General features: G+C 40.9%; 1 protein-coding gene across 5 annotated transcripts in view; it reads left to right on the forward strand.

Moving 5' to 3' along the window:
• Positions 1 to 5,628: 5,628 nt before the first annotated feature.
• Positions 5,629 to 14,594, forward strand: part of fam189a2 (family with sequence similarity 189 member A2) — a 114,506-nt gene continuing 105,540 nt past the window's right edge. For 2 of the 5 annotated variants that reach the window (XM_020509886.2, XM_048595276.1), the window contains exon 1: positions 7,372 to 7,859. In XM_020509886.2, coding sequence (XP_020365475.2) covers positions 7,542 to 7,859 — 318 coding nt within the window. In that variant the 5' untranslated portion in view covers positions 7,372 to 7,541. Of the gene's footprint in view, positions 5,668 to 6,710; positions 6,780 to 6,832; positions 7,015 to 7,371; positions 7,860 to 14,594 lie in introns of those variants that run through there. The other 3 variants (XM_048595277.1, XM_048595279.1, XM_048595278.1) reach the window with 3 other exon arrangements.

Here is a 14,594-nt window from a genome sequence, read left to right on the forward strand (position 1 = left end):
TGTGTCACTGGTTACCCTTTTGTTTTAACTGACAAGGCCATGGGATCCAGATGAAGTTTGAAAAATCCTGGTTTGGAAGATTCTATGCATTTCTTTACCTCTTGCCTATTTTAAAATTTTCTATCATACATAATAGATTTGTCTTTTTCATCGCACCTATTGATAGGATAATGGTAGACATCAGTAAGGTTTTTTTTAAGTTTGCAAATATGAAAACCCAGATATTTACCTCAAATGAAGCCACAAAGTTCATGTTTAAGTCACAAGAATTTTATTACACCAGTACATGAATATCAATAATAACACTAACTGGCTATTTAGCATAAATATATTTAAAAGTTCATTGAACACTGACTTAATTTGGTTGTTTTTCATTTAAAGTTTATCATTCTACACCCATTTGATTTATGCCCTCAAACTCAAAGTCTGACTACTTCAACTTTAGATAATTTGATCCCAGTATACTCAAAATTTAATATAAGGGTTGAAATTTCTTGAGATTTCGACTGGCTTCCAGTAACCTTGTCCCTTCAAATTTCTTCTAAATGTCCCATGGTTCTAAACTCTCCATTCAGAAGTACATTCAGATGCATTCTTAAGTGTAGCCATCCTGGGTCAGAATTGTTCTGAATCAACTATTCTTCAACTCTGGAGCCTTACCTAAAACACACACTTTCTTTCCTTCTCTTCTCAGTTTGACAAGCCTAGAGTTTGAACTCCCTATTAGGTGTCCTTCAGAAGTTTATACTCTTATTAGTCAGCATTCAGAATTTCAAATCCTACAATCCTTGCAGTGCAGATAGAGGCCATTTGGCCTCCACCAGTCCTCAGAGCCTCCTTCCGAAATCCGCTCTCCCACCCTAACCCATAGCCCTGCATTAACCATGGCTAATCCACCGAGCCCACACATCTCTGGACGTTATGGGGCAAATTATCATGGCCAATCCACCTAATCGGAACATCTTTTGATTGCAGAAGGAAACCAAGGCATCTGGACGAAACTCATGCCTGTACGGGGAGAATGTGCAAACTCCACATAGACAGTTGGCTGAGGCTAGAATCAAACTTGGGTCCCTGGCACTCCGAGGCAGCAGTGTTAACCATGAACTCTGTAAAGGAACTTTGCTTAAAACAGACCTAGGAGCTTGGTCATATAATCATTTAGTGGAAGTCAACTGCTTTTTACATGAATTTAAGGGCCAGCAGAGTCCAGTGGTGGTTTTTCCTCCCCTAAAACACATTAAAGTGATGGACCATTGCATTCTCAGGATGTGCCAAAACACTTGTGGATGTAGGAAATGTGGTAATGTAGGAAACCTGTCAGTCAGTTTATGCATGCAAATATTCAGTGATTTATTGGAACTATCACTTACTAAAATGTTAGACAGATCAGAATTGAGTGTTGGATGTTTTTAAAATATGCTTACCATGTGGAGTCAGATGGTTAAAACCATCCGCTGTTCAACTGCTCAAGTTAAATTCTTATGGCAAGTAAAAGTATTCTTCCCAACTTGTGTACAAGTTGTCAATTTCCTTTTTGAAATAAGTTTATATTTGCAGAGTAGTTGAATATGTAAAACTTTGGCATTCAAACTTGATACCCTTGAACTGACATTCTGAAATCTTCATCTCCTGCTAAACCTGCTTATGGACTAACTGAGTACCTAGTTGCTTTAGTTTCCAGGACTATACATCCTCACAACCTGCTTCCCAAAGGACTCCATTCCATTCTCCCAGTTTCTCCATCTGTCGTGTGTTCTGATGATGTCACCATCCACGAGTGCCTCAAACATCCACCTATTTCCTCAACTGAGGATTCCCTGCCTCCGTGGTTGACATGATGTGGAGGTGTCAGATTGGCGTGGACAAAGTCAAGTCACATGATATCCGGTTATAGTCCAACAGGTTTATTTGAAATCCCAAGCTTTTGAAGTGCTGCTCCTCTGTCACCTGATGAAGGAACAGCACTCTTGAAGGCTTGTGATTTGAAATAAACCTGTTGGACTATAAGCTGATATCATGTGACTTCTGACTGTGGTTGACTGCTTTGTCCAACCTATTTCCTGCACTTATGCTCTCATCCCTTTTCCCTCCCACAACAGTTCCCTTGGTTCTCACTTTCTACCACCAGAAACTGCATCCAAAGGATCATAAGCTAACATTTCTACCACCTCCAGTAGGATACCACCACCAGACACATTCCCCCTCCCTTCCCTTGTTAACATTTCATAGGCACTTTACCTCCCAGGATGCCCTGGTCAACTCCTCCGCTCCCAACACCTCCCCACATCCCAGAACACCTGACCATGCAATCACAGAAGGTCCAAAACTTGCCCATTTACCTCCTTATCCCCTTCATTATCCAAGTCCCCAGACACACCTTCCAGGTGAAGCAGCAATTTATTGGTACTTCACTCTGTGTGAATTCCTCTACTTTGGGGAGATGAAATGCAGACTAGGTAACCACTTTGTAGAATCCTACATTCTTTCTATAAGAATGACCCTGAGCTTCCAGTTGCCTGCTACTTGAACCCACCACTGTGTTCCATGGCCAACCTTTCTGTCTCGGGCTTGCTGCAGGGCTCCAGTATGGCTCCGCACTAGCTGGAAGAACAGAGCTAATTTTCTGCTTGGGGAACCCTGGAGCCTTCGGGACTCCATACCAAATGATTTTAGAGCCTGAGCGCCACTTTCATATCCCCTGACCCACACCCATACCCCAGATCCTGTTATGACATGGGCTGCTTTCAGCATAGCCAGTCTGTTTTCACTTCTCTGTTATCAGCATTTCTTCCTCTTTGGCTTGGTATCATATGTCCCTTTGTTTGTCTCACTGTCTGTCTGTGCTCCATCTGCACCTAGCTGCTCACCTCCCTCTTGCAGCTCACCTCCCTCTTGCAGCCCACCTGAAGCAGGACTTCGAGACAAGTAAATAACTCTAGTAAATCTAGTTAACTGGAGTATGGATGAGTAGGACATTGGCGAATTGATTCAGTTTGATAGTATTATTGGCGTCCTTCATTTCACACAATGCTTAGGAGGATGCTGATGGAGGTTGGAGGACTGGGGTGTAAATGGTTCAATTCTTCTATTTATAGGGCTTAGTTGGGTAATCTTCCTTATCGGTATGGATGACATGTTATTCCAGCAGCAGAGCTGCACTTTTAAAACCTTACCTAGAGATGCAACTCATTCTGATACACAATTCTTCAGCACTGCAACTGACAGGCAGTAAGTGCCCATAGCCTGTCCTGTGCTGCCAGCATTAATGACCCTGAACGGAATAGCTTGCTAGGCCATTTCAGAACGCAGTTGACAGTCATCCATATTACTGTAGATCTGGATGGTAGATCTCTGAAGGATAAGTGAACCGTAGCAGTTTTCACAAGAGTAACGATAAGTGTAAATTTCATGATTTAACTTGATCTTGGAGATTTATTAATTGAAATTTAATTTCCCTAGCTGCCATGGTGGGATTCAAACCCATGTCACCAGAGCACTTAGATTAGTCCATTATTGTCATTTTACCCCTTACTATCTCCTCTGTGGATTTAAAAGTATTGGCTTATTCTGTTTGAAAGCAAAGCTTTTTGCTTTCTCATACACCAGCAGGATGTAATAGCAACCATTATTTTACAGCACGTTTGTCTAATAGGATTAGCCAATACCATTTTGGTCATTACACTATCAGTCATTAATAAATTAATCATTTGATTATTTTTAAACTTCAGGAGCTCTATTTCTACCAAAAGTATAAGCTTAGATTAGATTTTTTTTCAGCCAGAGTTATGGTCGTCTTAGTTGAGTTTGACCTCTGCATTCTGAGAGTGTGCATTTACATTCAGCCAAGTGGAATATTCTCCTTTAGTCTCTGGCAGTTTTGAGCAGTTATTTGTCAAAATTTACTAGCCAAGTGGACAACTTTCGAAAGCTTTAATCAGTAAAGTTCCTTGCGTGTTTAAAAGTGAAGTTATGGGGGGAGTGACTGTTGATTACATTTCTGTTGTAGCTTCTGTTTCGTAAACCTCAAACTGCGTTAAGCTGAAAGAACTTTTCCTACTGCTAAACTTTGTTTAAAATGTTGAATTTTGAACATTTCCAATTCATCTCACCAGTGTTGTTTTTTTTACATTTAGCAACTGGAATAATTACATTTTCTAACATCTGAGAGACAGAAGGACAATACTTAATCAAAGTTCCCTGCAGTGTGGAAGTAGGCCATTCAGCCCATTGAGTCAACACCTGCCCTCCAAAGAGCATCCTATCCAGACCTAACCCCCTACCCTATCCCTGTAACCCTGCATTTCCCATCCCTAGACACCATGGGCAATTTCCCAACACCAAACCACCTACCTGCACATCTTTTGGACTTTAGGAGGAAACCCATGCAGATATGGGGAGAACATGCAAACCATTGAGCCACCGTGCCACCTTAAACTTCTAATTTGACTTTTTTTTCTTAAAGAAACCTAGGCAAATGAATCCAATTTTGAAAACCCACATTTTAGGAAAGTGAATGTGATAGAAGATGAAGGAAATAAATTATGGTTAAGGGAACTTCTGGACCCACCACTCATACTTGCAGTGTGTCGGGGGTGGATGAAGCATTAAAGATGTGGTGAAGGACTGGAGACAGGAGTTGATTAGATTCTTCATAGAAGCAGTGGTGGAAGGATAGAAAATACCAGAAAGAATTAGGCCTGGATCAAGATGGAAGGTAAGTAGGAATACTCTAAGGAAAAGACTGTCATTGAGAGTCACATTCTCATGCTTATTGCCAGTGAGAAAACAGCCATCTTAATACCTTCTCATATCAACTAATATTTCTCATCTCAATGTCCAGATTGAAATTGGTGTGGGACAGATAAAGAAACAACAGAACTGCCTGCTGAAAAAAAAAGGAAACATACTACTGAAGCTTTGTCTTGGGCTCACCAGGACAAATGTAAGAGTGACAGTTTCAAACTCTCAAACAATTTACAGTATAAATAAAAGGAATTGGAATAAGGAGTGAAAAAAAAAACCAGAAGAAACGGCAATATGGAGTTAACTGGTAAGATCTGATGTCAAAGGAATCGTTAGGGACCCATCTGGAACCGCAATACCAATTCAAATTTCAACTTAGTTCCTAATAGGTGACTGCATGCAAGTCAAAAGTTTCATTTATTTGGCTTTAAAAGACTGGAGATTGATGCGGATAATTCGAGCATACATTAAATTGTAAATTTTCTCATTCTGTAATAGTCTTGGTATTAAATTAACATACATGTCCTTGTTCCGATCTTGTACTCTGTTCCCAATTCTTCAATTTATTTGTTTTGAACAGTTGCCTGTTCGTTCAAAGTCCCAATGTTTGACTTCCCCTGCTGCTATATTCTCAGATTGTACCTTCAGCAAGTGACCATGCTAAACATTTCATAAGATAAATGTGCAAGGTTCAAGCCTAACAAACTGCAGCCATCATTAGGTGCTTTGCTACAGTAAAAACTGGGTGATTATACTTTTACTTAGAGAGTAGAACCTGTTACCACGTGGAGTGGTTGTAATAAGTAGCACAGATGCATTTAAGGGGAAGCTAGAGAAACACAAGGAATAGAAGAAACATGCTGATTGGGCGAGATTAAATAAGATAGGAGGAGGCTCATGTGGAGCATAAATATTGGCCAGGTGGGCAAAACAGCTTGTTTCTGTGCTATAACATTCTCAGTAATTAATCTTCATTTTAGCACTTTATGCCTTCTGTACTTCTGTTATGTCTTGCTATCTAGAAAGATTCTATGATGTGTTTATCCATTGTTAAATGCAAAACAGCATGAAATTTTACAACAATTGCTGAAATCACTCCCGAATCATACACTTTTACATTGTAAATTTCCTCTCTTTTGCTGCCATTGATAACTATGGTAACCAGGCTGTATTAATTTCTAGTCTTGACTATTCCAACACTGTCCTGGCCAGTCTCACATCTCGCACCCTGTATAAACTGTTGTTCATCCAGTAACACTAAGTCCTGTTCAATCATTGGCTCCCAGATCCTGTGACACCTTGATTGTAAAATTCACATTCTCTTGTTCAAATCTCTCCAATGCCTTAACCATGCGAATCTCTGTGGCAGCCTCCAGCCCTACAAATCTCTGGGTTCTTTGCAGTCTGTCAGTTCTGGCATTTTGGAAATGCACCAAGTTTATTTTTGCCACCAGTGCCAGTTGTAGCTTCAGTTGGCCTGCAAACTCTGGAAAGCCCCCTGTCTCTGCTCTTTAAAACCTACTTTGACCAAGTTCTCCATTTATCTGACATATAAGACCACATGAAATAGGAACAGTTGTAGACCATTCGATCCCTCAAGCAGCCTCTGCCAGTCAATTGGATCGTCACATCCAACATTCCTCACTTCCCTGCATTTCTTTCCCCCCCCCCCCCATTACTCTTGTTCCCCTACTGATCAGGGATCTATCTTAGCCATAAATACACAACACCACTCTACCCCCACAGGTCTCTGGTAAGGAGTTCCAAAGACTCATAACCCTCAGAAGAAATTCCTCCTCACCTCAGCCTGAAATTGGTGTCCCTTAATTCTGAGACTATGCACTCTGGTCTTAGACTCCCCCATGAGAGGAAAAAACACTCTCAGCATTTACAAGCCCTTTAAGAGTCCAATATGTTTCAATGAGATCACCTCTCATTCTTCTAAACTCCAATGAGTCCCAGCATGTTTTGTCGTCTGCGGCTGGGACTTTGACGGTACTCTCGTGAGGATCCTTGGATGTTTTATGTTAATGGTACTGTAGATAAAAACGTTATTATTTTACACCCAACAAACCTCTGTCCCTTCCAGGCTTCAATCAAGAACGTAGTCAAAACAAGATACCTTGCTAGAGCTGCATTTTTGAAATCGAACAAAAGAAATTTTATGTCAATAATATTGACATGCTCGGTATTTTCCACTGGTTATATTTTTTCCCCCAATCGGTATGGCTGCACGGCGACCGGGACTAGTAATTCATGATAAACGAGGTAGGTAAAGGCGTAAATAAATAGTGGAACACATGGAGCCCGCAAAAATTTTAAATACAAGTATTTTTTAAAAAGTGTTTAGTTAGGTCAAACTAAAAACCTCAAGATTTATTTTTAAAATCTAAAAATTAGGTTTCCTAGTCTTGTTTTAAACCCACAGCTTGTGGCGGCCTCGGTGGGTCAAAGTCTCTCTTCGAAAGTGGTTTGTGTGTGTGCCAGATCTAGTAATGCAATCCCAAACTCGCCTGGAGTTATTTTAAAACTACTCAACTCAGCCACTTTGGAAAACAAGGGGAGGGTTAAAAAAAAAGTTGGAAAAGTGGGACGTACCGCGACTTGGGAGAGCGATGCATTTCCTAAAAGGCAGTTCCTCGCAAATGGCTTTTGAGTGAATTGAGGGACTGAAGGGGCTTACCAAAGTAAACGCAGTGATTTTCACTGTTGGGGTGTGACTGTGGGTTACTAAGTCCCGCAGTCAACCTTTTTCTGTCTGTCTGTCTCTCTCTCTCTCTCTCTTTTCTTGCCGGATGTCACTGCCAGTGGTGTTGCCCACTTCTTGCTGCCCAGTGCAAGCTACCACACTGAGCGGGGAGGCACCGCTTCGGAACCGGGCTCGGTGTGTGTCATGGCCCGGAGCGTTGCACTCCAGCAGCAGTGGCAGCAGTAACAATACGAGCCCGGCACGCCAGCCACTGCACTGCCCCCTCTACGGCCGCTCCCTCTTCGCTCTGGGACTACTCCAGATCGCTCTGGGTTTCTCCATCGTGTCTCTCAGTTTCGGGGCTCTGTCCCTCACCGAGTCCCCCAACGTCAGGAACTCTTGTCCCTTCTGGGCCGGCTCCTCGGTGAGTTTTAGCAACAAAACTTTCTCCATGAGTTTGACACTGAATTAACTCTTGACTATGCTCCAGCAGTTCCCAGATTGTTGTACTCGGACTGTTGCATTTACCAAATCGGTTGTTTTTTTTTTGAGGAGGGGGGAGAGTCCGGTTCGAACAGTGGCAGGTTTGCATTTATATAGCGCTTTTCGCGGCCTCAGACCACCCCAAAGTTTCTTTTGAAGTGTCGTCAATGTGGTAATGTAAAACAGCCAATTCGAGCCCTATTCCCACAAACACCAACGTGATAATGACCAGTTATTCTACTTTTTGTGATGGTAACTTTTATAAAGTTTTTTTTTAAATACAGATGGGCCGAACGACCTGTTTTGTACTGTGAATTCCACGCGACTGTTGAGCTCTGACCTCACGTCCCTTTTGCTCTCCGGCCTTCTTTCTCAATTTCTTTGACTTATTCTCTTCTAAATTTGAATCTTACATCATAGAAGGAGGCTATTTGACCCATAGTGTCTGTGCTGGATCTTTAAAGGTGTTATCCAATTAGGCTCATTCTCATTATTCTTTCCCTGGAGCCCTGCAAATTATCATGTCATTTGTTCTACTCTGCCTCTCATTCCTTTGGTTTTAAACAAACAATATTCTATGCAGACATTATCCTCACCTAACAATTTACATTCATATGTGCAAATTAAAGTTATGCAGTTTTAATGAAATTCTGATGTATCTTTCTGAAGTTGCTACTCCTATAACGTTTTAGCAGTTGTTACTTAGAGTGTTCATCTGTGAAATCTGTGGTGGATTTTTTTTTAAAACGGCCATGGTGAACCAGCAGTTTTAACATTTCTAAATTTTAAAATCACACTTAAGTTGTAAAATGTTGGATAGTATTGTGAGGATCTTGTGCTCGTGACACTGTGTGTCTTATAGAGGAGGATGCATGTAATATTCACACATTGTCAAAGAATAAAGAATAGCAGGAACTTGTGTGGGATGATAACAGAATTTCTGGAAATGTATGGCATATTGCTCAGCATCTAAAAGAATGAGCTGTGCCTCACAAGGTAGTATTCCTGCCTCTGAGTCAGAAGGTTGTTCATTTGAGGCCCACTCTGTAAACAATTTAAAAAATACAAGCTGACACTTGGAATACAGTGCTAAGGGAGGACTGCACCGTCAACTGTGCTGTTTTCCATCCTAGGTGGATCTAAGATCCCGTGGGACTAATTTGAAGAACTAGAGAACTTTCCTTAGTATCATGACAGACATGATGTTCTTCAGTCACAGATTAATTGTCATTCTGTCTGTGGGAGTTTCTACTTAGGTAGAAGTGGCTATGGAACGCTTTGAGTTGTCTCAAGGTTGTGAAAGGTGCACGATAAATGCAAGTTTTTTTTTCTCTCTTTTTCTCTTCAACAACTTTCCACAATATCGCAAAGGAATATATACAGCCAAGACAATCCTGTTTGAAGTGTAGTCACTGTCGTAATGTAGGAAACACTGCAGTCAATTTGAGCACAGTGAAAATGCATGAAGGGCAAAGTGATAACTACCAGATGAATTGTTTTGGTAATGTTGATTTGAAGGATAACTACTGGATGCCAGGGAGAAATTCCCTGCCCTTTTGAAATAGTGCCATGCAGTCTTTTACACTGACTTAAGAGGATTCACAGGGTGACGGTTTAATGTCTCATTCAGAGGAAGGTGTAATCATTTGGGTAGCGCACCCTTAGTACGTTTTTTTAATTCACTTGTGGGACATGGACATCACTGGCCGACCAGCATTTTATTGCCGATCCCTAGTTGCTCTTCAGAAAGTGGTGGTGAGCTGCCTTCTTGAACCTCTGCAGTCCATGTGATGTGTTAGGGAGGGAATTCCAGGATGTTGACCCAGCGACAGTGAAGGAACAGCGATCTATTTCCAAGTCAGGATGGTGACTGGCTTGGAGGGGAACATGCAGTTGGTGGTTTCCCATGTATCTGTTGCCCTTGTGCTTCTGGATGGAAATGTTCATGGGTTTGGAAGGTTCTGTTTGAGGATCTTTGTGAACTTTTACGCTGCGTCATGTAGACAGTACAGACTGCTGCTACTGAACATTGGTGGTAGAGGAAAAAGGTACTTGTGGATGTGATGCCAATGAAGTGGGCTGCTTTGTCCTGGATGGTGTCAAGCTTCTTTTATTGTTGTTGGAGCTGCACCCATCTGGGCAAGTGAGCAATGTTTCATCATACTACTGTGCTTTGTGGATAGCAACCAGGCTTTGGGGGAAGGTTGGGAGTTGAGTTACTTGTTGCAGTGTTCCTAGCCTCAGACATTCTCTTGTAGCCACTGTGTTTATGTAATGAGTTCAATTGAGTCTCTAGTCAATGGTAACTTCCAGGATATTGATAGCGAGGGATTCAGTGGGAGTAACACCACTAAATGTCAAGGGGAATGATTAGATTGTTTGTTTCTTAGTGGAAATTGTCATTGCCTGGCATTTATATGGCGCAAATGTTACTTGCCATTTGTCAGCCTAAGTCTGGATATTGTCGAAATCTTGCTGCACTTGAACGTGGACTGCTTCAGTATCTGAGGAGTAGCAAATGGTGTTGAACATTATGTAATCATTGGCAAACTTCTCCGCTTCCGACCTTATGATGGAGGGAAGGTCATTGATGAAGCAGCTGAAGATGGTTGGGCCTAGGACATTACCCTGAAGAATTCCTTCTGAGATGTTCTGGAGCTAACGTGACTGACCTTCAACAGCTACTGCACTGGGAACATCAGTCTAGATTTTGTACTCGGTTGACCAGAGTGGGTCTTGAATCTACAACAGTTTGGCTGTGTTCAGAGCCACAGATAATACACCGGGTAAAAAGACTCCTTAGCAGACCTGGAAAGGGAAGGAGAGTATCACCCCATAACAGGATAAAAAAAAAATGATAGCGACAGGGGGCAATAGATGGCTGGTTTAAAACAGATGGGGAAGGGGTGACAAAGCTGCAAAGGTTATCTCAGTCAGAAATTGAGAAGACGTTAGAAAAGATAGATGAAAGAAAACTGATTAAGGAACATAGTCAAAATCCTGAGCGTACTTTCAGCGCACACTGGCAGTTCAAAAAGCCACTCACCATCACCACCTTAATGGCAACTAGGAATGGGCAGTACATGCTGGTGTGCTGACACCCACATCCCAAGTATTAATTTTGTTTAAAAATGTAATGTGAAATGATTAACTGGAATAAGCTGGGGCAGTAACTACAATCAGAAATTGCTAAAGTAATTAATGATACAAAATTGTACTTGACGTTTGCATTGTTTGGAATATAGTGGAGGGCAACTACAAACTGTTTGGACTGAGGAACAGGGTTGGGGTTAGTTGGAATAGCATGACAGAGGAGACAATACCAAAGGAATATGTAGGACATATGACACAGAAACAAAGAATTCAGCCCAACCAGTCCAGGCTGGTGTATATGTTCCTGTTGAGCCTCCTCTCACCTTTTCTCAGCTAAACAGTGTATTGTAACCCATCTCCTTCAAATATTAGTCTAATTTCCCTTAACCATATCTGTACTACAGATAGAGTACCTCAAATCTAACAACTGGAAACTAAACAACAAAAAATAATGCAGAAGCTGGAAATCCGAAACAACAACAGAAGTTGCTGGGAAAACGCTGAAGAAGGGTCACTGGACCCAAAATGTTAACTCAGCTTTCTCTCCATGTATGCTGCCAGACCTGCTGAGTTTTTCCATTAATTTCTGTAAACTAAGTGCCCGATAACCAAATGTAAAATAATGTGGGAAAATGTGAGGTTATGCACTTTGGCCAGGAAGAATAAAAGAGTATTATTTAAATAGAGAAAGACTGCTGAAAACTACAGACCAGAGGTATTTGAGTGTCCTCATACACAGATCAGAAAAAGCTAGCATCCACATTCATGAGTAATTGGGAAGTCAAGTGGAATGCTAGCCTGTGTTTCAAAAAGAATGGAGTATAAAAGTAGAGAAGTTTTGCTAAAATTATACAAGACAATAAATAGTCAGACCACAGTTGAAAAGCTGTGAACAGTTTTGGGCCCTCATCTAAGGATGGTTATACAGGCGTTAGAAGCAGTCAAGAGAAAGTTCACTAGATTGATTCCAGGAATGGAGGGACTATCTTTTGAGGAGAGATCGAGTAGACTCGGCCTGTGTTCACTGGAATATAGAAGCATTAGAGGTTACCTAATTGAAACTTACAAGACTCTTTGAGGACTTGTCAGGGTAGATGTGGAATGGTTGTTTAACCTTGTGGGAAAGTCTAGGATGAGAGGGCATAAATTTCAGAATAAAGACAAAGATGAGGAGGAATTTCTTCTGAATGTTGTGAATCTGTGGAATTCTTTACTGGAGAGGGTTGTTGAGTCTGGGTCATTAAGTGCATTCAAGGCTGAGATGGACAGATTTTTAATTAGTAAGTGAATTGAGGAAAAGGTAGGAAATTGGAGTTGAGAATTATCAGATCATGACCATGATCTCACTGAATGGCAGATCAGATTCAATGGGTTGAATACTTCTGCTCCTATATCTTATGATTGTATAGTTTTTATAAGCTGCCATGTGTTAATTTTAATTAAGTACAATTTTAGAAAACTTACCTAGACAATTCAGCTAAGACCAGGGGGGCTCGGGACCAGTTACCAGCTTTACTGCTTTGCCCTGCATGCCAAGCAAACCTCAAGCCCACCTGACATGTCTTGACCTGAAATATTGTAAAACCAGAATCCAGTGTGGCCTTGATCTCAAGGGTACTGTATGTGAGATATTGCACTTGTGTAACCATTTCTTGTGGTAACAATTTCCTCATTTGCACCACTCTTTGATTAAATAGATTTCTCCTGAATTCCCCACTGGATTACCTAACTTATATTAACGCTTGCTAGTTATGTTCTTCACTACAAGAGGAAACCCTGTCTTTGCATCCACTTTATCAACATCTTAGAAACTTGTAAAGACATCTAATAGGCCACTCTTCAGCTGCCTTTTTTCCCCCTGAAGAACAGTGAGCCAACTTCGCTAGCCTTTCTTGATGTGTATATCCATGGATTTCTGGTACTATTCTTTGTAAGTTTTATCTTCACCCTCTCTAGTTCCTCTGTATTTCTTCAAGAAACAAATTTTATTTAAATAATACATGTAACATTAGAAAAAAGCAAACTGGGACACTTCATACAAGTGAACACTGTGCCCATAATCATTGTGGTCACAGAAAGAGGTTCTTTGATCCGTTGAGTACATGCCAGCTTTATATAAAACAATCCAGCCAATCCCATTTCTCCCACTCAGTCCCCGTGCCAGTGCATGTTGTTTTTTCTTCCAAGTGCCTATCTAAGTTCCTTTTGAAACCATTTATTGCCTCTGCTACCAGCCTCATGGGCAGAGAGCTCCAGGTCATTACAACTTGTTGCGTAAAAATGTTCTTCCTCATGTTTCACCATCCCTTCCCCCATTCCATGGTATTTGTTGCCCAAAACCTTAGATCTCTGTCCCTAAGTGTTGGAAAGCAGGTTTTCTTTGATTTCTTATCAAAACCTGACGTAGTCTTGTACACCTCTGTCAAACCTCCCCTCTATCTCCTTGCATTCACAAACAACCCTAATTTCTCGAACCTAACCTTGTAGCTAAAGCTCATCCCAAGAAGCATTCCGGTAAATCTCATCTGCACCTTCTTGAGGATTCACATCCTTCCTAATGTGTAGGCAATCAGAACTGCATGCACTACTATGGTCATAGCCTAACCAGAGCTTTATAAAGATTCAAATTAACTTCCCTGATGTTGTACCCACTATCCTTTTCTAATAAAATCTAAGATCCCATGTTCTTTATTAATTGTTCTCTCAATATATCTGCTACCTTCTCGAATCTATGCACATGAGCCCTTCAGGTGCCTCTGCCCCTGAACACTCTTTAAAACTGTGCCATTCAGTCAGTAGTGCCTTTTGCTATTACTGCTGCCAAAATGCATGACCTAATGCTTCCGTGTATTAAATTCCATCTGCCATTTGTCTGCCCATTTGTCAACCCTATTGATGCATTTGATTGATGTTATCTTGCCGCACTTGCCATCCGTCCAAGCTTGGGACGAGCAGCACATTTTGAAATTTTACTCTGTTAACTCTGGATATTGAAATACAATCTTAAGTCTCTATTCTGTATACTTAAGAACAGTATCGAGGCTAAGTGTCGTGAATTGTTTGGTAATTGCATAACTTGTTTGCTTGTGTGTACACATTTGTGGTATAATTCTTTCTGCCTTAATGTCATGTTGCTTTGAAGTAGGATCGTTGAACTTTTGGGAGGGTGTTTTCCCTCATCTGCCTATTCATAATAATATGGATTTTCTGGGACAACTCTTCACTGTAGCAGCTGGTGCTATGTTTTCAGTTTACAAATAGTTTAAAACAACATATGTAATTGGGGAGCAGACTACTCTGCTACTTGCAGAATTGCTGAAATGTGTTACAAGATAAGGCATTAACAACTTGTATTTAGGACTGTGATGTTAACTTTTAACTTTATTTCTTTATTTTTCTACCTATACTAAGAACTTAAACTAATGCTTTACTTTTAGCTTTGTTTCTCTAAGATGGTACCATGTGTGGTGATGTTCACTGAACTCTTGTACTTGTGTACTTGAGTACACATGACAATAAAGCTTAAATCAAATCAAATATATGAGTAAAATGTTACAAAGCAGTTCACATGAAACATGTCAGG

Source organism: Rhincodon typus, chromosome 3, assembly GCF_021869965.1.
Source record: "Rhincodon typus isolate 14 chromosome 3, sRhiTyp1.1, whole genome shotgun sequence".
Classification (NCBI taxonomy): domain Eukaryota; kingdom Metazoa; phylum Chordata; class Chondrichthyes; order Orectolobiformes; family Rhincodontidae; genus Rhincodon; species Rhincodon typus.